The sequence below is a fragment of the Calonectris borealis genome, chromosome 14 (genome assembly GCF_964195595.1).
Source record: "Calonectris borealis chromosome 14, bCalBor7.hap1.2, whole genome shotgun sequence".
Lineage (NCBI taxonomy): Eukaryota > Metazoa > Chordata > Aves > Procellariiformes > Procellariidae > Calonectris > Calonectris borealis.
The window spans coordinates 11,824,799-11,850,227 of NC_134325.1; the positions used below are offsets into that span (position 1 = coordinate 11,824,799).

General features: G+C 39.6%; 1 protein-coding gene across 1 annotated transcript in view; it reads right to left on the reverse strand.

Annotated features, from left to right (window-relative positions):
- The window catches only part of SPON1 (spondin 1), a 207,712-nt gene that overhangs the window by 134,600 nt on the left and 47,683 nt on the right, over window positions 1-25,429 (reverse strand). The window contains exons 4-5 of the mRNA XM_075163225.1: window positions 4,170-4,243; window positions 3,362-3,484 (exon numbers count right to left, since the gene is read on the reverse strand). Of these exons, the coding sequence (XP_075019326.1) occupies window positions 3,362-3,484; window positions 4,170-4,243 (197 nt within the window). The remainder of the gene's footprint in view (window positions 1-3,361; window positions 3,485-4,169; window positions 4,244-25,429) is intronic.

Consider the following 25,429-nt stretch of genomic DNA (forward strand, 5'->3'; position numbering starts at 1 on the left):
AAGATACTACAGTGTCAGAAGATGGTTTCTTGATCTAAGATCTAGTAATTGTTCCTTAAATATACACTGGCACCTTGTCAAACCACAGAGGGATACTGTCATTCAGCTCCAGTGATGGGGCCACCAGTTTTGCCCATTCTTTCTTCCTAGAACACAGGTCTAACTATCTCACAAGTCATAGACAGCAGCTTTCCCTGAAACACATTAAGTGACACTGAAATTATTGAAAGAGAAGGTTCCACATAGTCCCTACAGAAGAAAAATGTATCACTACAGAGAGGAACCAGAGTGCCTTTAAGTCTTTAGTAAAATGGATAATGAATTGTTCCACATGCTCCAAAGCCTCCCACGCTCCCTATCCTAAGCAGATCAAGAACATCTGATGCCTTTGCAACCAGAGCCCAGCCTCTTCCACTAAACACCTTTCCTTAAAGATATTAGCTCTGTGGAGAAAGCAGCTGGCCCACCTGCTTGCCCAAATGAGCTGTTTAAAGCATACTACATCCACCCTAAACCCTTCACAAAATCTGTACAACGTTTGCAAATGTTTCACTCCTCACCTTGAACCTCCCATTTTTTATGAGAACGAACAGACAACTCAATAAAGTTTCTTAAATCTTTTCCTCTAAACATCAAAGAAACTTCTCTACATGGAATAATCTGAGCAGTACGAGGCCAGAGCTGTTTTGCATCACCAGTCCAATGTCACTATCCAATTCCTAAGACAGCAAACAGAATACTGACAGCTTTCCAATGGTGTTATTTCACTTCCTTTTTGTATTAGTTTCTCAATTTAGACACTTATATGTGTATTTTTGCATAAAGATCAAGGTGTCATCACAACGTGAGAATGTATCCTCTGACATATTTCACAGATGTGCCATATCAAATCATGATGGAGAGCATATATATTTCTGTTATTGTATATGGGTGATACACAGAGAGGATAAATGCTTTTAAGCCACAGGGCACATGTAAATACAAATCTTTCTGACTGGCAAAATGTGATAGGAAATTTAATAGTTCCCCTTGAGCCAGTTTTAATAACAAATGAAATACTCAGCTTCCACTAGTCCTACTATCAGGAGTTGGGTTGACGGTTGGACTCAATGATCTTAGAGGTCTTTTCCAACCTTAATGATTCTATGATTATCAGGAGTTGTGATAACTTGCAAAAATTACCTGAAAAGCATGCTTACTTTTTTTAAGCCTTAGTTTGCAAATCAGTTTGGTTTTCTTTTCAGTCTGAGATCCACGAAAGCAAAATTGTTTTAAGAATTAGTTTTTTAACCCTTTCTACAGCTGTGGTACACCTCTCTCCATTCACTCTATGGTTGGCACACTCAGAACAAGATTGTGTTGCAGTGGTTTCATTCTAAGCAATGCTTTATAGAGTAGGTGCATCTGATAACTCCTAAACAGACAATACAGTTTTAAATTTAATGGAACTGAGGTATTTTAATTGCACCGGTATAGTAAGTGTAGAATTATTTCTAATCCATGGAATCAATGAAAACCTCAAAATAGTTTCCCAGAATTAAAAGTTTTGCACTGTACCTTCCAGAAACATTTTTGTGTGATAGCAAAAGAAAATACTTCATTTGGCAAAAGCAGTTCTTTGGAAAAAAGCTAAGCAACAGAGTACATATTATTTAGGGATTTTTAAAGCAAGTCAGAAGATAAGTTAAAGAAAAGACAAAATATAAGTTTTATGATCCGCTTTCTATTTCAGCCATAGTGATGGTATAAGAATAGAGCAGAATTTTTTATGTGATGGCCTGGCAAATAATTACTGATTTACCACAGTCCATCGTGAATAGCATTTTATTTTAATGTAATTAATGCACAAGTTCAAAATTTTAAAGAATAATGTTGATGACTAGTTTTCATTTTTAACATCACGACATCTGGATGAGATTGTTTCTCAACTTTCAGAAATTTCAGTGTAAAGTCTTATCAGCAGTTACTACTGGGCTTAATCCTGCTAGCATTATATGGTTATTTTTTCACTTTTCCAGTTTTTTAAGTAAAACATCAATGTAATTCACCACTTTGTAAGTGGGGAGAGATAGCAGTCTACAGAGTCCACTATTGCGGCAAACTATTGCAACTTGCTTACTTTCAGTTACGCACCCATACTCTTAATGTGTTCACTGACTTGGATTTAAAAGAAAAGGCCATTTATCCCCCATATTACATCATTAAGTCACACTAATTTCATAGTTTTCAATCATTTTCTCATGCCCTATTTCTAACCACCAGCTGAATCCATACAAATAATGCATATAAAGTGTCACACGCAGCAGATACATAATCGTACAATAGCCTAAAAGAGCATTCCTGCAGTTATTGGTTTTGGCTTGGTTTATATCCCATGTATTATGCTGACAAATCATATTTGAACAATGCTACATTCAACTTAAAATGAATGAGAAACTCAACATAAGCAATATTGCTTAGGTTGTTAAAACTATGAGCTGATTGACACACAAACCATATTTGAGTTATATGATGATATTCTGACACTGTGACAATAATAATAAAAAAAAAAATCGACATATAAAGTCTATATAATAAACATCAGCCACAGACAACATAAAGAAGTTTAAAGACCAGTAAATGTGACTCACGTTCTCAAATACTTTCCTAGCCTCTATTGCCACACACTTTGGAGTCAGTAATGAAAGAACAAATGCGTAATACACACGTTTTTGTAACTTCACCTTTTTACGGTTACTTGGGTTATTGCAACAAGAATACTGATTCTGTAGTTCAGAAACTTTAAAAACCCAGACAGGCAAAGCTCAAAATGTGTATTTTATCTGTCTATTCAACCAACAAAGACAAAGAAGACAGAATATTCTAAGGTTTACATATCTAATTAATGTCCTTGGGCAGCAAGATTCACGGCTCACCAAAACTAAATGGAATCTTTCAAAAGACTTTGAAGGAAATCATACTGCTAGATTGGCATGGTTGTAAAATCAAAATGTTCGTGTGTTGCTCATCTTTTGTGGCCTTTTTCTTACAATCTCATTTCCTAGCTGTACATAAGACTTCAAAAAAAAAAAAAAAAAACACCACTAACCTTTCTCACCACAATGAAAATGTGAAAAATCTTGAAAATGTGATCTCATACACACCTCCGTTCAAATGTCAAGCAAATCAATAGAATTTATTTGTAATGTATAGCATTCACAGAAAGATCCATGGATTTTCAATACTGAACGTTAGCAGTACTCTATATATGTCATAATTTACACTGTTGAGCTGTAAATAAGTAATGTTGTGTCATACAAGAAGCTCCAACCCTCTTCACAATCCCTATAGGGTACAACAATAGTAAAAGAATGATACTCACGTGGAAAATCTTTGGGATGTGTTTTTTCTGACCAGTTTCCATAAAAAGTTAGCCTGTATTTGGCAGTTCCACAGGCACAACAATCTAAAATTGGTTTGTCAGTCACACCTTCTGAGGCTGAGTCTGAAAAAGCAGCAAAGTACCCATTGGAAATGGTTACAACTCAAAATCAACAGATAACAGCAAAGTCACCATAATAAATACTCCAGTAAATAAATCTGAGTTAAACACTTTTTTTTTTTTTTTGATTATTTTTAAGTTGGGCTACACTAGACTAAATTAAAACCCTGAAATACCTGGACCATATTTGTAAGTGGATGTGATGATTTAAATCTACATTTTTAAATAAGAAGGCACTACTATTTCAGTCATCTTCAGATTTAAAATGGATTTGTTTCTGGTTCTTATCCGATATGGATGAAACCTCGGTTGATCTTAAAACACAATAGACTTGAAATTTCTGGACAGCCAAAGCATATAGATTCTCCAGTGGGATGCAATAACCAACTGCAACGCTTAGGTTTAGGAAAGGATGAAATAACCCAGGATTCAATAAACGAAGTGCCCTGAAGACAAACAGGTTTCACATGAAGACCAGGTAAAATGTTGCAAGTATCACATTTAGGGGAAGGCAAGGAAGATTGTATGAGGAACAGTATATGTGATAAGGAAGAACATAATTGAATGGAAGACTCCAAATTTGAACCTGGATGAAACTGTCCAAGGCCTCAAAATTTTAGTTTGATATAATGAGTTAACAGAAATATGTAGAACACGACAAGGATGTCAGAAAGATGCTTTACCTTACCTTGTTCACAAATTTTTTTGGTGAGAGAACCCTCATCTTGAAAATAAATTATGCGCTTCTGCACTATACTGGCTCTATAAAGTAAAAAAAAAAAAAGGTTTTAAAAATATTTATTCCTTAAAGGAAGAAGAAAATGCATGACAAAGTAGCAAAAAGACAGAACTGGACTGCCAAGACCTAGGCATATTTCCCTCTGTATATGACAATACATATACACAATACAGGACTACAAATAGGATATTTTTATTTCAACTTGCATTTCAATTTCATTGTGTTTTACAGGAACTTGGAATGTTATTATCTTTAGAGAAGTGATCATAGTCATATTGTGAGGATCTGTGATCTTGAAATGCATGATGGTCAACTGAATATTCAGTATTTCAATCAAATCTTATATTAAAATACCGAAATCATACTAAATTTCAGAAAAATAGCATGGCTAAAGCAAGCAGCTGTTTGTAGGAAATTACACGGCATTCTGAAAAGGTAAATACTTCTGATATATGAGAGCAATTCAGTGCAAATATCATGTAAAACAGAAGTTAGAAAAAGAGCTACCATAAGCTAAAGTCTTTAAAAGCAACTCAAAGGTTCCAAAAGACAAGTCACTTTAAAATTAATTAAATCTAGAATATTTTATTAAGGCTTATAGTTCAAACAAAATGTAAGTTTATAAGCCTTAGTTTGGGGCAGGGGGGCAGGGATGTTGAATCTGAAAACGATACAGGGAAAACCAGAGTGACTGTGCAATTTTATTTTTCACAGCTGTAATTGTACAGCTGAAATTCAGCTGATTTTTAGCCTCCCATCTGAGAGATCATAAACTGAATTTTGCATCAAAGATCTTTAAGTCAGCAAAGCACCAAGCCCAAGTTCTTCTTGCAGATTGGTATCATAACCACATGGTAAATATCAAAAACAATAATCAATTGGAAAAGATGTTCAAATGGTTCAGGTGACCCCTTCCAGTCCTAAATAAACCTTACTAGCTTTTTTAACCATTTTTTAACTATAAAAATTTAATTCCCATGAGAACTTTATCGTCTTTCTATAAGAAAACAGAATTTGGTTAAATTCAAAGACATTCTTTGGACAGAGAGTTTTCTGAGGAGAACACGCTTTGGGAGCTGGCACTCTTTGTTTACACGTAAGGGAGCACATTCTTCTAGCAACATTTTGTACCATCACTCGTATTGAAAACTGTAAATAGCAAGGGCCAGATTCTGGTCTTACCTCAACTTTACAGTCAAATAATTATCTTCATCTCTCTATAGTTATTCCTCATTCATACCAGTTGAAGTGAGAAGAAAAATGAGACTGTATATGCTTAGAAGACTTGGACTGTACATGTTCATAGAATCACAGAATCATTAAGGTTGGAAAAGACCTCTAAGATCATCGTGTCCAACCGTCAACCCAACACACCATGCCCACTAAACCATCTCCCTAAGTGCCTCATCTACACGTCTTTTAAATACCTCCAGGGATGGTGACTCCACCACTTCCCTGGGCAGCCTATTCCAAGGCCTGACCACTCTTTCAGTAAAGAAATTTCTCCTAATGTCCAATCTAAACCTCCCTTGGCACAACTTGAGGCCATTTCCTCTCGTCCTATCGCTGGTTACTTGGGAGAAGAGACCGACCCCCACCTCGCTACAACCTCCTTTCAGGTAGTTGTAGAGCGCGATGAGGTCTCCCCTCAGCCTCCTCTTCTCCAGACTAAACAACCCCAGTTCCCTCAGCTGCTCCTCATAAGACTTGTGCTCCAGGCCCTTCACCAGCTTCATTGCCCTCCTCTGGACACACTCCAGCACCTCAATGTCCTTCTTGTAGTGAGGGGCCCAAAACTGAACACAGGATTCGAGGTGCGGCCTCACCAGTGCCGAGTACAGGGGCATGATCACCTCCCTATTCCTGCTGGCCACACTATTTCTGATACAGGCCAGGATGCCATTGGCCTTCTTGGCCACCTGGGCACACTGCCGGCTCATGTTCAGCCGGCTGTCGACCAGCACCCCCAGGTCCTTTTCCTCCGGGCAGCTTTCCAGCCACTCTTCCCCAAGCCTGTAGCATTGCCTGGGGTTGTTGTGGCTGAAGTGCAGGACCCGGCACTTGGCCTTGTTGAACCTCATACAGTTGGCCGCAGCCCATCGATCCAGCCTGTCCAGGTCCCTCCACAGAGCCTTCCTACCCTCCAGCAGATCAACACTCCCACCCAACTTGGTGTCGTCTGCAAACTTACTGAGGGAGCACTCGATCCCCTCGTCCAGATCATTGATGAAGATATTGAACAGGACCGGCCCCAGTACTGAGCCCTGGGGGAACACCACTTGTGTCCGGCCGCCAACTGGATTTAACTCCGTTCACCACAACCCTCTGGGCTCGGCCGCCCAGCCATTTTTTTACCCAGCGAAGAGTGTACCTGTCTAAGCCGTGAACCGCCAGCTTCTCTAGGAGAATGTGTGGGAGACAGTGTCAAAGGTCAAAGGCTTTACTGAAGTCCAGGTAGACCACATCCACAGCTTTTCCCTCATCCACTAGGCGCGTCACCTGGTTATAGAAGGAGATCAGGTTGGTCAAGCAGGACCTGCCTTCCATGAACCCGTGCTGGCTGGGCCTGATTCCTTGGTTGTCCCAGACATGGCTCATGAGCGCCCTCAAAACGAACTGCTCCATGATCTTCCCCGGCACCGAGGTCAGGCTGACCGGCCTGTAGTTCCCCAGATCCTCTTTCCGGCCCTTCTTGTAGATGGGCGTCACATTGGCCAGCCTCCAGTCGTCTGGGATCTCCCCAGTTAACCAGGACTGCTGGTAAATGATGGAGAGTGGCTTGGCAAGCTCCTCCGCCAGCTCCCTCAGCACCCTCGGGTGGATCCCATCTGGCCCCATAGACTTGTGAGCGTCCAGGTGGCATAGCAGGTCGTTAACTTCTTCCTCTTGGATTATGGGGGGTTTGTCCTGCTCGCCGTCCCTGTCTTCCAGCTCAGGGGGCTGAGTACCCTGAGGATAACTGCTCTGACTATTAAAGACTGAGGCAAAAAAGGCATTAAGTACCTCAGCCTTATCCTCTTCCTTGGTGGCAACGTTCCCCCCTGCATCCAATAAATGATGGAGTTTCTCCTTGGCTCTCCTTTTGCCATTAATATACTTGTAAAAGCATTTTTTGTTGTCTCTCACGACAGTGGCCAGGTTGAGTTCTAGCTGGGCTTTTGCCTTTCTAATTTCCTCTCTGCACGACCTAACGAGATCCCTGTACTCTTCTTGAGTTGCCTGCCCCTTCTTCCAAAGGTGATAAACTCTCCTTTTTTCCCTGAGTCTCAGCCAGAGCTCCCCATTCAGCCAGGTCGGTTGTCTTCCCCACCCGTTCTTCTTACGGCACATGGGGACAGCCTGCTCCTGCGCCTTTAAGACTTCCTTCTTGAAGAACGTCCAGCCTTCCTGGACCCCTTTGCCCTTCAGGACTGTCTCCCAAGGGACCCTCTCGACCAGTGTCCTGAGCAGGCCAAAGTCCGCCCTCCGGAAGTCCATGGTAGTGGTTTTGCTGGCCCCCCTCCTTACTTCACCAAGTATCAAGAATTCTATCATTTCACGGTCGCTAAGGCCAAGCCGGCCTCTGTCCACTACATCTCCCACCAGTCCTTCTCTGTTTGTGAACAACAGGTCAAGCGAGGCACCTCCCCTAGTAGGCTCGCTTACCAGCTGCGTCAAGAAGTTCTCTTCCACACACTCCAGGAACCTCCTCAACTGTTTCCTCTCTGCCATGTTGTATTGCCAGCAGACGTCCGGAAAGTTGAAGTCCCCCATGAGAACAAGGGCTAGCGACTGTGAGACTTCTGCGAGCCTCTGGTAGAATATTTCGTCTGCCTCCTCATCCTGGTCAGGTGGTCAATAACAGATTCCCAGCAGGATATCTGCCTTGTTGGCCTTCCCCCTCATCCTTACCCAGAAGCACTCAACCTCATCATCGCTATCATTGAGCTCTAGACAGTCAAAGCACTCCCTAACGTACAGAGCTACCCCACCGCCTCTCCTTCCTCGCCTGTCCCTTCTGAAGAGCTTATAGCCACCCATTGCAGCACTCCAATCATGAGACTCATCCCACCATGTTTCCGTGATGGCGACCAACTCATAGCTATCCCGCTGCACAATGGCTTCCAGCTCCTCCTGTTTGCCGCCCATGCTGCATGCATTGGTGTAGATGCATGTGAGTTGGGCTACCGATTTCTCCCCCGACATTGGCGTGCTGCCCCTAGGCTCTTCTCTAGAGAGCCTGGTTTTATCCCCTTCCCCCTTCGAACCTAGTTTAAAGCCCTCTCAATGAGCCCCGCCAACTCATACGCGAGAATCCTTTTCCCTCTGTGAGACAGCTGAACTCCATCCGTCGCCAGCAGGCCCGGTGCCGTGTAAACCTCCCCGTAGTCAAAGCAGCCAAAATTTGGCCGATGGCACCAGCCCGTAAGCCATGTGTTGATCCGATGAGTTTTCCTGTTCCCTTCAGTGTTCCTCCCTGCCACTGAAGGGATCGAGGAAAACACTACCTGTGCTCCCGATCCTTCCACCAGTTGCCCCAGTGCCCTGAAGTCCCTTTTGATCGCTTCGGGACTTCTCTCTGCACCCTCCTCACTGCCAGCCTGTATAACCAGTAGCAGGTAGTAATCGGAGGCCTGTACCAGACCAGGGAGTTTCCTAGTAATGTCCTTAACCCGGGCCCCAGGGAGGCAGCAGACTTCCCTGTGGGATGGGTCTGGCCGGCAAACTGGGCCCTCCGTCCCCCTCAGAGGGAATCACCTGCAACGATTTTTCTTCTTAGCGGAGGCAGTCGTAATGCGTGGGGCTGACTGCCTCGCCTCGGACAACCCCCTGGATGGGCCTTCATCTGCGTCCTCGTTCGTCTGGCCCTTAAGTTCCAAAGCCCCGTATCTGTTCTGCAAGGGCAACTGGGAAGGTTGAGGTGAGGGAGGCCGGGCAGGGATTCGCCTGGTGCCCCGAGCAGCGACCTGTGTCCATTCCCCTCCGTCACCTGGGTCTCCTCCTTCTGCCTGGTGGCAAGAGGGCAGGGGATCCTCCACTTCTTGTGGAGCCTCCATCTGCTCCCCTTGCCTCAGGGACGGTAGGGTGTGGCTCCACCAATCTATCTCCCTCTCACACTCCCTGATACTCCTTAGCCTCTCCACTTCCTCCTTCAGCTCTGCCACCAGGCTGAGCAGATCATCTGCCTGGTCGCAGCGCACACAGGCGTCGTCTCTGCTGCCCTCCGGTACAAGGGACAGGCTCAGGCACTCCCTGCAGCTGGAGACCTGGACAGGTGTATGTTTGCATGGGGGCTCCGTCTGGGTCGCCACATTTCTTCTGGCGATGGCTTTCGGCCGAGTGGAAACCATGGCTAGGTCCTCTTCTGGGAGGGCGATGACCACCAGTTGAGCGAGGGGGGCTGCGCCCTGCCCACCCACCTTCCCCGCACGCCCTGCCGGCGCCAACTGCCGCGCCCTGTTTGCCCGCCCTGTTCGCCGCGCTCCGGGTCGCTCACGCTCCCTGGGGGCTGCTCTTGTGTCTGAGGGGGTTTGGCCGCCGTCCCTCCCGTCCCCGCCCACGCTGAGTCAGAGCTGCCGCTCGTCAGGAGCTTGCTCCTCCGGCTCGGGGGAGGGGGGGGGCTGGGGCATCCTCTCGCTCCCTGCGCTTTTGCCTTCGCGGGTTTTGCCGCTTTAGGAAGGGTCCCCCGGCGCGATCCTCCGCTCCGGAGCCCTTCGCCTCAGTGGCTTCAATGAAATGTAGGATAGGAAGGAATCCTTCGTGTCACATTGTAAAGCACCCAGGAGAACACTGGGTTTGTAAACCTGCTAAAGCTAGATCAAACTGGAAAGGGTACAGAAACTACAGCTTGCTCTCATCCTTCATAGGGCTGGCACCTTCTGAAGGAAGGTGTGGTAAAGGTCGATACAGGCAACCAACCAAGGCTGTGAAAAAACAGAGTGAAACAGAGAAGAGCAAGACTGACTTTTACAAAAAGCAAGGGCACGATCCGCCAGTATTTGGTGAAGGGGAACTCCTAGGCCTCGTCTTTATAAGGGAGTGTTTACCCTAGGGATAAATATGAGCCTGTAGCAAATAATAGAAAGTGAATGAAACCTAGAGTTAGTTAAATCTGTCTTTTATTAATATGAGAACTGTCACGGGACAAGTTAAATGGTGCCAGAAGAGACTGTCCAAGTATGTGAGAAGCAGAGTGAAAGCTTTCTGAGAAATCTTTTTCAGGGTTTCTAACAAGAAACAAGGGGGAAAAATAAAACAAACAAAACCACCAAAACAACTACTAGCAAGAATATGACCCCAATGGCCAGCCTGTGACTGTGGCTACCTTAGTTTTTCCAGCATTCGCATGGAAAACCAAAGACAACTTTAAAGACTTTTTGGATGCTACACTGCAATTGAGAACCAATACTTTCACACAGACTCAATGAAACACATACAATCTTTGATACACCAACAATCATGGTTTTTCAAACACTGTACCATAAAACTGGAAAACAATTATGTAGGATGATTAATAAAATGCAAAGTAACAGGAACCTGAGCTGAAATGTATATGCATCATCACAACTCACATATTGTCAAGATACTTTAATTTCTATGAGCAGCCATCTTCCAGGATGAATACTAGGGTCAATAGCATCTTCACTGATGTCCTGGATGAGGGGGTGGAATGCAACCTCAGCAAGTTTGCAGATACTAAATTGGGGGAGCCGTTGATGTGCTGGAAGGTAAGGCTACTATTTAGGCAGGCACATTCCCAACAGACATGAGAAATGGGTTGGCATGAACCCCGTGAAAAGTCAAAGGCAAAGACTTGCACATAGGATGGAATAATGCAGTTACAACAGTACAGTACAGTATAGGGCACCTGCTAGCCAGAGAGCAGCTTTTCAGAAAAGGCCTTCGGGGTTCCGGTGGACAAGCTGACCATGAGCCAGCAGCATGCCATTGCCACCAAGGCAGCCACCAGCCTCCTGGGTGGTTTCCACAAAAGTGTAGCAACCTGGTCAAGGAACGTGATTTCTTCCCCTCCATTTGGTACTTGTGAGACCACACCTGGAGTATTACAGCCACTTTGGGGCTGCCCAGTTAGAGAAAGACATTGCATTGCTAGAGAAAGTCCAGGGAAGGGCCATCAAGATGATTAGAGGAATGGAGCCCATGATGTCTGAGGAGAGGCTGAGAGAACTGGGTTCACTCAGTCTGAAGAAGAAAATGCAAAGGAAGGATATCTCTGTTTGTTGTCTTCAACTACCTACTGGAAAAATACAGAAGAGGTAGAGCCAGATGCTTCTCAGAAGTGCATGGTGATAGGATGCAAGGCAACAGACAAGTGGGGACAAAAAACCCACCATGCAGATACAAGGAAAATCTTTCTCACCACGAGGATGGTCAAAGTGATCAAACAGTGGAACAGGCTGCCTAGACAGTTTGTGCAATCTCCACCCGCAGAGATATTCAAAACTTGATCAGACCTATGCCTCAGCAACCTACTCAACCTACCTGATGTAACAACACCTACTTCAAGGAGGCAGGTGGACTAAATGACTTCCAGAGGTCCCTTCCAACCTAAACTATTTTATGATCCTGTGCTTTAAGTATCATTTTAAAGAACAGGTTTCCCGAAGCTTACTCAAAAAAAAAAAAAAAACCAAACAAACCCACTTAGAAAATCCAAACAAATAAGAAATCAGCTGCTTGATAAAGGAGCTCCCAAATCTGCAGATAACAAAGATATTACGAGTATTTAATTTGAGAACCAGTTATTTTAGAAATAAAATGTAGAAAGACTGTTTGAAGCCTGAAGTATACTTATATTATTCTTTTTGCTGCAGTTAGCTTGTCATTGTGAAATGTCAAGGGAACAGTTCCTTTTCTAACAACAAAAGCTTCACAGCTTTCTGAGTCATTGTCTCTTCAGCTGTGTTTGAAATTATATATGGAGCCAATAATCTAAATGGGAGTTTTGTTACTGATTCCAAGTGGAACAGCATTGGTATATTAGATGGCTGCATAAATACCAAAAGCAGGCACACAACTTTAAAAATACTCAGACAGAAACAATATTAAATTAATTTTAAAATATTCATTGTTTTAATAATCAGCTTCTAGATTGAAGAAAGACCAAAGCATCTGATCCATGTATTTGCCTAGTTTTTATCACTACCTTTTGTTCCGCCCTTTTTTTTTTTTTTTGGACATAATTTTTATTCCTCTATAAAAGGACTCTTTATTCCTCTATTTGGACTAAAGATTCTTTCCTTTGATTTTGAGGCTTACAAAAACAGCTTAAAAATGGAATGGCTGGTTTTTACAGAGAGGTAAGAAAGCTTTTAAGAATTTACACAAGGTACACATCTGCTTAGTCTGCATAAATCCTTCCACCACTTCCAGCATCCAGTGCCGTCTGAACTTTATGGGAAAGGGAGATGCGATTGCTTTCCCCTACATATTAACGTATTTAAGTGAATCTTTAATTGACTTGTTTCTCTCTTTGACTGTCAGCATACCATGGAATAAAAAAGAAAAAGGAAACAAATATGACTCCAAAAATCAGGTTTTTTCCCATTTTCTTCAAAGCGATGCTTCTGGATTTGTGTTAAAGCTTTTCCCTCACCAAACTAAGGAGCAAAACTGTGTGTTACAGGCATACATACACCTAGCAGCACCTGTTTTAATTAAAAAAAAAAAACTCCTAAAAGTGTTACTTCTTATTTCTGTTCTGTAGTTCTCTCAGCAAAATCAAGGAATATCTAGTAGCTCCTGTAATATTTGTTTTGGCAATACTACTTTGGAATGTTGTAGGTTGGGGACAAGCAGGGCAGTGTCTCTGTCCTGTCTCAGTTAGTCAGACCACATCTGAGCATGAGGGGAGTGAGACCTGCCCTGAAAGACCTCCCTGGAATAAGAAGGTCCCTCTCCAGCACAGTTCCACAATGATTGTACCATCCTGCTGTGAAAAGCTCTACCGAAGTCACATAAATTGCATTTGGGAAAACAGGAAATGTCATAAACCATTGGGAATGCTCCAAGTCATACCAGAAAGAGAGTTGGATTTTTTTTTTTTCTTTTTCCATAGAAACAGCTTTAGATCATCTTCCTTACTCTTTTTGTCAAATCCTAGCATCAACAGAAATACTCTTATTTTAAATTGCCTCTGTGGGTGTAATGATGTGACAAAAGAAGTAAGGAAGAGGATCTATAAGAATTGTTCCTATGACATTTTTTAAGCTTACATCAAAACCATTAAGCACAATATTAGAGTTACATTTTAATAAAACAGATTTTGCCAGAGCTGGTGAGGATACCCTAAATTTCACCTGGATATTGAGAAATAATCATAAACTACTGGATTGCAGATAAGAAACTTTTCTGCTCTGTATTACTTACGAGTTAATGTTGCCTTGCCCTTCCAGCCATCAAAATTATTTTCTTTAATTATTCCATGCCTTACTGATTTAATTACATTATTATAAGCTGTTTCCCACCCCAGAAAGTTACTAAGAACAATTATATTTAACAGGTTGTTAAGTTCCTTTGCTTTTTTGGTTTTGTTGTCTCTTGGAGAAAAAGAATTTCTAAATGTATCATTTACCTTAGCACTAGAAAGTGAGGTGAAAACCACGTATTTACATCTACTGTAATTTTGTTGGTGCTAGTGGATTTCGTAATTCTAATGCATTATTTAGGACGTTATCATTTTATTTCCTTCCTTTATTTCTGTCTTAGAAAAAAACAACGCTGTGTTTCTGTCAAGCACTTACAAGGTTGGGAAATGTGCAAACTCCCAGAAGTTTACGAACTTTCTAATATTTAGGAGACTCATATTAAAAATAAATTACAATTCCTCTGAAAGCACATACAACCTTTTAGCCATTAGATGCCCAGCAATTTTTACACTGGTATGGTATTTAACAACTCCATTCTTCAAAATAATTTTCAACTAGGAAACTGTGCCCAGTCTCGCTGAAGAACAAGCTCCATCTACACCAGAATCTAATTTTGTCATCAGCCGTCATTGACAAGGGTCAGTACTATTAAAAGCTTGCATGAAATGATTTCTTTCTTGATGCCTAACTTAGGAGCTAACCAGATGGTGCATTTTTTGTTGCTGTTTTGTTGGTTTGGTTCGTTTGTTTGTTTTTAAGTATGTTGTTAACAAGGTTTGAGCAAACCAACCAGACTTGATATTTGATGTTGGATAAAACACAGTAATACTAATGTGAAGTTTATCAATATTGCCATAATTGAACATTTACAGCCCTGCACAGGATGAGTGCCTTTTCCCTAATAGATTAGTCAGATGAAAAACAATAAAAGCTTCTCACTTCTAAAAAATTCAGTGCATACATATATGCCAGAATATCCTTCTTCAGTTTTATTTTTCAACATTTCACCCATACTGCCAGAAAATATAATTGAGCAAAACCCCACAGCAAGAGCAAAGTACTCTAAACTTGTCTTACAAATCTGCTCTAGCTTCAAAATCCTTTTGGATGTCCTTCATATCATACTCGGGTCTACCATCACACGCATATACGAGAGCTCACTGACTTCAGGACTGATTTGGCCATCATATATAATACAACAAAAAGCTCTAAGGGAAAACACAATTATATATGCTACTGTCTTGTATTTGTCCTCAGAAAATCTCTCTGTTCTTTGCTTGAATGGTCACAAGACATAAATATTAAATCTAAAATCTTCAGGATAAAAACTCATACTGACAAAATAATTTCTGACATGTACGCTACACCTTGCAAAAACCAAACCAAACCAACCAAACAAAAAAACCCACCAAAGCCAAAAAAGATGAAAGAATGAGTTTGTCTAGGACTTTTGAGAAAATGTCACATTGCTCAAAGCCCACGGCTATTCGTGGGATGTATCTTCACCAGGTATTCTACTAGCCACCATTTTTTGTAGCACGTACCATCGCCTTGAATTTCAAAACTAAGCATTATAAATTATACTGTAAAGTCAGGAAAGATTGGATCGGACTGGATGGTTGGAGGATATATTTATTTTGTTATTCTAAATACTGTTTCTGTATAGTAGATGGAAACAGTCTATCAAAGGTGGGAGTACAGTTTTTATCAAGCTAGTGAACCCAAAGTCATATTACCCGATAGCTGTATTCATTGAGCTAACTTGTGATAAGAACCAATGCAAAGCACTTGTGTATTAACTAACACATCCTAAAATCTAACTGAAAAATGAAGACAAAAAATAAAACTTATCAAGCATTGTTTTATTTCTGCTTAAAAGGTCTATGCAACCTGTATGTCACTCACCCACTTGCACAGGGAACTCAAAGACTTGATTCCTCTGGGTGTTCAAGAGAAGCAAGAAAAGAAAGAGGCAACCGTGCCCCCATTTTCAGTCTGCAGCCTGCTTTACCTGCTATGCCAGGACGTGGCAGAAAACAAACCGCACAGGCAAAGGTCACATTTCAAACCCTGCCACATGTGCTACTCTTTACCAGTCCTCGAGTTCCCCGCTGTCACTACTTGACCTCTGTTGATGTTGCCACTATTGCACAGCAACTGTGGACAGCCGTGACACATTAAGACACATATTTGCCCTTTTACAGTATTTTTTTTCATCTCTATATCCTACACATATTCCCCTCCCCTATTGAGCCACCTTCCCCTGCTCCAGGTTGGCGGGTTAAAAAAAAACAACATTTTTTTGTATATTGTATTAAAAAAGCAAAATAAGTAAAAGTTAAACATCAGCATGAGTGCCCAGTTAATGAAGCTTGAAAAAATTCCCCAAAACTTCAGAAAAATTGTTCTAAATCTTTAATATTCTTAGGGGATTCAGGAAGGAATTAAGAGAATTTGTAGACAAAACCAAAAATATCAGAGCTGTCATTCTCCAACTATTGTTTTGGAAGAGGTGTCAACTAGCAATATACTGAAGTTATATTTTAATGAGTAAATTATTTGCTTGTACAGACAAAAATTGTATGTCAAGAGCAACATCCTAACCAGGTCCACTCACTTGTCCAATACTGATTACTGGGTATTCAGTAGCAAGGATCCAAATTGGAATAAAGTACTTGATGTTTTCAAATCCAGAAAAATCCTCACCTCATTTCAGTTGACAAGAGCCTGAAGGTTAAAGTGCCACAACAGGTGACAGAACAAATTAACACCCACTGAAACTAAGCTAACTTGATTTGATATTAAAATGCTTAATATTACTTCTTAAAAGAGACCTTAATATTATGAATGTATCTGCCTAGGGAAGTTTAATTTTGATGCAGTACCTTTAGTACTTGAGGTTAAGTCTGACACCATAAATCCACTGAAACTGGATCTGGAACCATCAGAGGAAGAAACTTGCCATTTCCTTAGTGCAGCTGAGACACACATTTCAGCTTTCAAGAATTAATACCTGTAACAACTGGATCTTTTCTACCTGGGCTTTTCTAAGAGCTCTCGATGACAGCTGAGACTGCAGTCTACTGAACGTTCAGACAGTTAATGCCAGGAGATACTGGTTGTTTACGCTGAAAGATATGAGTGCAGTGAAATGAAAGAAAAGACAAGACCAATAAAGATAAAAGGGTTGAGATCTGTAACTTTTCCACTTTCCTCATTCTGAAGGGACAGTATATGGGAAGAAGGCACATTCAAACTGTATTTGAGAAATAGCTGAAAGACCACCCTGCTCATGCAACACATAATTATCAAAGAATGATCAAATTAAATCCATGAAATTATTCTACATCATTAGAGAGGTTTTCACCAAGTTCTTACTCTTTGTTCAACATCTGCTGCAACAAGTTTGTGGCTGAGGACAGTGTTAGGGTAGCGTCTCTAGCTCATACAATTGTTCTGGTTGCAAAAATTAGTTGCAGTAAGGATTTGTAGCAAATATTGTTGCAAAACTTTGGTACATAGGTTTTTGGAGAATGCAATGACAGGGAACCTGTGCAGCAGTGTTTTTGCTCTTCCTGCTTCAGCCCTAAAAATGCCAAATTCAATACAACCTTCTTGTGCCTGATCAGCTGCCACACCAGTAGCACTGGTAGCAGTTTTGCTACAACAGATCAAAAAAAACCAAGCTGGCCCCAGCAAACTATGAATACATAAAAATAGCAATACCAGAGCTGTGCTCTTCAGTCTATGTTTGGGAATGCTTAGCAGCTGCTTGGACAATACAAAAATAAAATATTCACATATACTGCCCCTGTCATGATGCAAATAAGATCTCTCCTTTAAAGTATCCTCTGCCAGGATCATTGACAGGAAGCACAGAGCTTCCAGTACTTCTGTTGCTCTGTGGACATTAATATTAACGAACCACAGATTAGCCTCAGAAACTTTCGGTAACCTGACCTCTTTTATTGTGCCCTAATCAATATGGGAATAGAAGGTCAATGCCCAATCATTTACAAACAACACCTACACATGGGATTACTGAGGAAGATTTTGAAGGATTTCAGTACAAAGTTACAGCACAAATCACCTTTGGTTCACTGGTGGAATTTCAAAGGTGATGGAAATGGTGCCCAGGGCATGCATGCCTTGAACCTGAATGGGACAACATACAAGGAACATACTCTAAGCAGATCAGCCCAGCAAACAGACTACAGTAATCCTCGAAGTTTAAAGACAACAAAAGGCTGTGTTGGTTGTGATTTTACCTGATGTTTGACTAGGTTAGGAGAAGGTAAAGGCCGGGCAACAGAACTATTTTTTAATAAGGATTGGTGCAGAAGAGATTTATAAGTACAGGAATTGCCATGGGGATCAGTTGTGAATTAGGTGTCTAAAGGCTCAAAGGAATAAGAATCAGGAAGCTGAACGGGATGATACGGTAGATTCAGCATCTAAAGCAGCAGACGACCTGGAACATATGAAGTAAACAGTAATGGCTGTTACTAGAGCACAGCAGAAACAAAAGGATCAAGAAAGTAAATGGAGAAAGAATTATTGCTAAACACGCTACATGAAAATCATAAAAATGCTCTTAGGGTTAAGGAAAAAGCAACGTTGAAAGGCACAGAAACAGATGTTAGGAAATGGATCAAAAATTGTCTGAGATACGCATAGGAAGGGCAAGAACAAAGTCTAGTCATATCTTTTTGCTGCAGCAGTGGGTTGTCAGACTGGATGTGATTACATATAGATTATATACATTAGCTCCCCAAAACAGGCTGGGGTAATGAAACTCCTTGGAAGTGACTGATTCCTTCTCAAGGTGGTTTGAAGCCTTTTCTATAAACCAACATATAGCAGCAAGGAGAGGGAAAAAACCCAACAGTATCAGAAAGCCTTTTGCCTCTGTGGGGCTCCCGAAGTCTTGTTGACCCAGATAAAGGTCATCATTTCATGGAGGAAGTGATTACAACTATGCTTAAGGGATCAGGGATTAAGCAAAAGCTACACAGTCTGTATCTCCCCCAATCATCAGGACAAGGAGAGCACATGAATAGAACTGTTAAAGCAGCATTGTGAACAGTAGTAAGTAGTAATGGAAAGGATTAAGATGATAAATTACCCTTCATATTAGCAGCTTTGAGAAGCAGGCATAGACTAGGAACTGGAATCCAGCCCCACCAAGTTTTATTTGGAACGAAAGTGCAGTTAATTAGATTCTTAACTTCATTAGAAACTCTGAGAGGGAGATGTTTTAACATGGACAATTGAGATACACAAAGTGCGATTAGAGATACAGGAGGAAACAGAGCGAGGGATCAGGCATTGTAGAGACAAGCAGGCGTGCTCCTTCAGATATGTGTATGGGAAATAAGTGAATCGATTATGTTTCTGAGATTGACAACCAAGCAGTGCAATTTAAAATTTTCCAATAGTTGGTTTAGATTTCAAAACTGAAGCAACAAGGAGAACAAATCTCCTGGTCTTCAAGACAAAAACGTAAGGTGTACCTATCTTTGTTTTTTATAGCGGGCAGTCATTTGCTCCGACCAAACATTTACACAGAAAAAGAGACAGAAAAAATACATGCTTTGAAACTTAAAAACATAAAATTATCAGATACACTGATGTTGAAGGTGTTTTGAAAACCTAGATGTGCCCTTCAATCTCATGCTGCTGTGGATTACGAGATGATACTTTATTGAGAGCTGACCGACCTTCTACTGAGATCAATTACCAACTTCAGTTTCACTTAATCAGAAGAGAATCACAGCCTGAATTTCTTCTGATGCATGAGTAGCCACTGGAAAACTAGAAAATTATAAGGACAGCACTTAAAACTTCATTCTTGCTGCGCCAAGTTGCTTACCGATAAAGACAATGCAGAAAATACATATCCGAGTATCTGTGAAATTTGCCGCCTCTTCATGAGTTTAGCTTTATTTTATTTACTTGTCTGAACATATTTAGTACTTTGTGAGTAGAACTATGTGTGGCAGAAATACAGACTACTACTATAAAACTTGCAAGAATGAAGAGCTATTTGCGTTTCTTCACTATATTGAAGACAATGCTTTGTCCATGATTTACTCAGAGAAATTAGATAAATGCCTGTTCATTAGTATTTGTTATCTAAAGTAACTCTGATGAACAAGAGAATTTCTTTAATGGTGGTACCTCAATACATGGCATCATCTTTGCAGTGTGGAACATTTTTCTATTTTGTATAGGAGTTCCTTGTCTCATCCATATATTTACTTCAGCAAACAATTGCAAGGCAATTACAGCATGAGGGAGCAGACCTTTTTTTCTATGTACAGAACAAGCATATATTCCATTTTCAGAGAAATCTATGGGAAGAAACATTATGATAGGTAATCTGTAGAACTTAAAGGAGTTGTTGGTATGTATTTAGGGTTTCACCAGGCTACATACACTGTCTGTGCAATGAGTGAGCATCAAGCTCATTATCCTCCTAATGAACAGAGCTGATTCCCTTTCTAGACACAGGCCCCCAGGTCTGCAAGCCTATCCCTTCTGCAGCAAATGAAAACCCAGAAACCATTAAAGACATCAAGTGTGCTTTCTGGTGCATTGCAAGACTTTAAACTACATTCTGCTGAAGCAGTGAACTGACTGAGCAACAAATCCATTTCTTCAGGAAAGCAATGCAAAAGGCATTCAGACTGCTGCTGTTCAGATAGCAAAGATACTTAATGCATATCTAATGAAGCAGAAAAAATAGAAAAAGTGGGTACCTAATTACTGCAAGAAAAAGAAAAGAATGGCCCACCCAATTATTGGTTGAATTTAATATTTCAATCCTTTCACAAATCCCCTCAAAAAATTATCAAACCAGATAAGTGGAAAGACAACAAGAATCAATTCAACAGTCAGTTTACATGAAGAACAATTCCTTTTCTAGGTGTTTTTTTCCTTTCATAATTTCTAAAGAATTGCAATAATACATGTAGCAGCTCCTTTAAGGTTTGATTTTGTGGTGCTTCATATGAAAAAAAGAATCAAGATAAATACCGTGTTCAGGTTCTGAGACCCTTATTTATATAATACATCATTCTTAGAGAGTCTCCAGTTAATATATTTAAATCCGCATGAGAATTTAAATACTATTCAATATAAGTAAGGATGGCAGAATCTGACACTTCGTTAATTCAGCCATTTGCCTTTCACACTGAAATATAGCTGTGCTTGAAATTTAACTGTAAAATGTGCTATGCAGAGCTGTTCTAGATTTTTGCGGGCATGCAGGCAGTTCAGCAAATATTGAACTCAGCATGCTAGAAAAATTTTGCTAACATAGAAAATTTCATACCAAACGGCACACCCAGTATAGCTTCTTAAACTTACCTGCAGGTTTACTTACATACCCTCATAGAAACACATAGTCTTGAAATACTCAAGCAGACTGTATTATGAAGGAGCAAATGACCAGTAAGATGTGCCATCTTTATGACTAATTTAAGTTAGACTTTGTAACATCTAAGAATTGCCAAAGTGTTGTAGGATTGAGACCATACACTGCTAATTTCAACTGTCTTGTCTGGATCTATAGACATTTTGAATAACGGAGGATCTTGCAAAAATATTCTAACAGCATGTTTTATTAAAGCCTCCTAGTCACTGGGCACATACTGGATAAAATCATTGGTTACTAAAATTAAAAATTAACCACATTATGTTACTTAGCTTTTTCATTATCTCATTTCATCATTACTGGACCCAATTCGCTCTTCACTTTTGTTGATGTGAAATGAGAATACTATTATATTACAGTAAACAGCATTATGTTGGTATGACAGTGGGCCCACTGATGCAGTGGTTTTAATATAGAGTCAAAAATCTCTTTATCTGTGAACTGTAGAAATAGTATGACATTTTGATTCATAAATAAAATACATGTTTTAAAAATGTAGCATACTACATTAAAATAATGCCTTCCGTTCCTGACATAAGCCAAATCACTTCCTTAACATGAGTTACCATGCATTGAGAAAGCTTAATTTCAGTTCATGCGGTTATAAAACAACTGATTTAAAACATTCAGTAATAAAAAATGAAAACACTTTTGATGTCATCAATAGTGACTCTGCTTTATGTTTTGAAAGGAAATCAAATTATGACTACCATGATTATTTCTATTCCTTTCCTCTCTTTGTTTCCCCTCAAAAATTGACAATGGCATTGAAGTCAAATTAAACATCTGTTTGTAAAATAAACTGGAGTGCTACCGACAGCTGCTGCCGAATGGCAAATGTTCTACAGCTGTCGGGCTCCTAAATTAACAATGATTTTAATTTACAAACAGCAAACAACAAGAAAATTATGGAGTCTTTTTTTTTTTCATCCCACTACTTGAAATTTATGAAAATACAGACTCTACTAGAGACTTAGCCAGAAAGAAATCAGAGTTTACTGTTTTATTTCCCTACTTACTGAGAGCAACATTCAGACAAAATCAGATTTCAGTGCAAGATACTTCAGAGAACTTCCCTCCTTACATGTCTTAAATCCTTTTGCATTTCCTCTCCAGGATATGTAAATAAGATGTAATAATTCTTTAAGGATTTATCTTTCTCCAACACAAATTTTGTCAATAAAAAATACTATTGATTAAAAACATTTTCTTGATTTTTCATACATCTTTTTAGATTTGTAAATACCCAGATACATCAAACTAGCAGATTTTTTCAAAATTTTATTTAAAATGCTTACCTATTAATTACATCAGAACTAGATGGCAGGATTTTTTAGACAGCAATGTTCGTATGTTTAAAACAAATTAATTTGCTTTTTCATATGTTTAGAACTCAGCTGGAACTCACTGAAGAGTTTCAAGTTCAATGCGGTTATGCATACATCAATATTTTCATTAATAACTTGAATGATGGAATAGCGAACAAGTTACTGACTGCAGACAGTATCAAGCTGCAATTGCTTAAAATGCAAAATAGTTCATAAATCTGAGGAATACTGAAAAATCAGTAATTAAATAATGTTAAACACAAAGTCCTAGTTTTAGATAAGAGTAATTATTTGCACAAAGACAGAAAGGAAAAAGTCGATGAAAGAAGTATTTGATAGCAGGATGAAGGAAGTCTAGTGGACCAGGAGTTGAACACCAGCAAATGTTACTCTTACGAAAAACAGCAAACACTACAGTGGAAGCACCTTCTCTAAGATCATGTGGAGTCATGTAATCTGTAGGATTACATTGCCCAGTTTTGGGGACCACAATTCAAGGATATGGATCATTTGGAGAAAGTTCAGACAAGACTAACAAGAACAATCAGGTATCTAGAAGGGAAAAAAGACTGAAGGAGCTGGGGTTGAGTAGCCTAGAGAAAAGACGACTGAAGGAAGGCATGGGTTGAAAAGAGGGTTACAGCACCTGAGAATAAGGGGCATCAGAGGATTCATTTTAGCAAAACAGTAGCAACAACAGGTAAGTATTGGCACCACTTCCTTATGGGGACTGCCAAGGTTCCACCTTTAAGAAGAACAGAGGTGGACAGGAGCAACTCAATCATAGGTCATCCTATTGTCATACTGTTGTCAGACAGTAAAAGATGGATATTTCACCAAAGTCCCTTCTAACATCATTTGCTATGGCTTCCCTATTTATTTTCAAGTTTTGGATCAGAAAGTAGAATTACTAGAAAGCACTATATCCGACTTGCTACTTCATATGATTTTTCCAAGTGCACAATTTAAACGCACAGTAAGTATTCTTAGAACAGTGTTGAGAATCTAGAAGGACCAAGAAATCCAGCATGTATAATTGTTAAGAAATAAAAATGAAAGTTTTAAATACCCCATATATCTTTGCTGAGTACCAAATAAGAATACAGTTAACTTCTGATCAGTTCTGTGTTTGAGTTTATACCAACCGTTAACCTTAATGATTAATCTTAATTGCAGTATTTCCCCAGAAAGTCTGGAGAAAACACAATGATGATCAAAAAGAGAACTAGTATCAGTGTCTCATCACGAAGTATGTTGTACTTTTCTAATGCCTGCATCCCTATCCCACTGCACATGAAAGGACATAATTTTTAATTTTTTTTCAAAACAGCTTGTTTTATAAAAATACAACTATTTGTGCAAAATAATAACCATATGGACCAATGAGAGTAATTGCACGTTACTTCCATTAGCCACAAAATGTGCCATAACACTGATTTTTTTTTTTAATATGAAATTATCATAGGTATTTTCAAGGTACAGTGTGAAACAGTTAAAAGCATTATCTTTCATAATAAAGCCATAACTATATTCCCCCTACCACTAGAGGAAAGACCATCATCCTCTCCTTATTCTTTTTTTTTCCCCCACATTGTTTTTCTATTGCTTTGTACTCCTCGAGGAATAACCCATCTTTGAGTACCAAAACTATTAAGCTGCTTTGCAACACTACGCCTTTGCAAAAAAAACAGCATATGAATGAATCTAGCTAGCTTTTACAGGATTACTATATTAATTGTGCTGTAAAAAAGATTATTTAGAAGAACATAAAATTACAAGAAAATCCATTTACAACACACTTCAAATTCATGTCCTCCCATTGTGAAGTTAAAGAAATAATATTAAATCTATAAGAATGTGAAACGGATTTTTGTTTTAAATGTAGATGTGTTTAGTCAGTAGATCCAGGGGGCTGCTACTGTATATGCAAATACACATTTTTACAATCTAATATTAGAGCTGCTATAAATATAGAAGCTGAATAGAAATGCAGAAGGTTATTCTTCCTTCCTAATACAAGTAAACTTTCTGTGGGTGTTTAGCCTAAAAAATGAAATATAGGGCTGTAAGTTAGTTACACTGCAAAGTTTAAATTTTTGTCCTATTTGTTTTGTAAAAAAAAAATAAAAAAAATAGCTGGACAAAGAAAACATTTAAATTATTTTTAAGGCATTAGAATAGTGCAATACTAACATATAATCTTTTCTATCTTGCAGTGTTTTATAAAGAGTCCCTGGTCTCTAGTTACTTTTGAGAAAACAGAGGCATTGAAAAATTAGTTGAGCTGTATATGATAACGCAGTGTGAAAGACAGGAATGGACCCAAATCTACTCACTTCCAATCTATGTCCCTAGCCATTTAAAGCTGTGCGCATTTCTGTTACGTCAACTCCTAAAAGTGAAGAATAGGGAAAAATGAAAGCAGGTCAAAAGAATCCCATATGGAAAATCGGTACATTTTCTACATATCAAAGGTTATATTTGTTCTAAGGACTGTTAGGATGTATAGAGATATCTTCAATTGCTATCTTAATTGTGTAGAAATACATAAAGTGTCTACATAAAATATTTTATTTAAGCTATGCACGAAGAAATATTAAGCTATACTGTTATCTCTATCAAAAATGAAGTTCAGAAGCTACTGCAGTTGTCATGTGGTAGTTAACCGGAAGATACAGATTTATATTTTTTTAAACTATTAGTACAGGAATTTTGGTCATTTCTCTGCATGCAGAAGACTCATTAATTCTACCAGGAAAAATCAATATAGCTATTTATAATATAAGAACTGTTATCTTTTATTGTTCCATAAACAGCATATAATTGTTACTGAGAGCTCTTGCTAGGCAAGGAAGGCAGATTGTTCTCTATTTTTCCTTGGCCATTATATTTAGTCATAATGGAAAGCTTTCAGTAAATGCTTTATAACTGTGCTCAATTGCTCCAGTGTTAGTATTCTAATAAACAGTTAGGTAAAATTGTTGACATGTAAGTATCTGGACAATTACACAGGAAGACTGAAAGGATAAATGGAAAAGATTGAATAACAAGCTTAATCTCCAATTCAAACAAGCA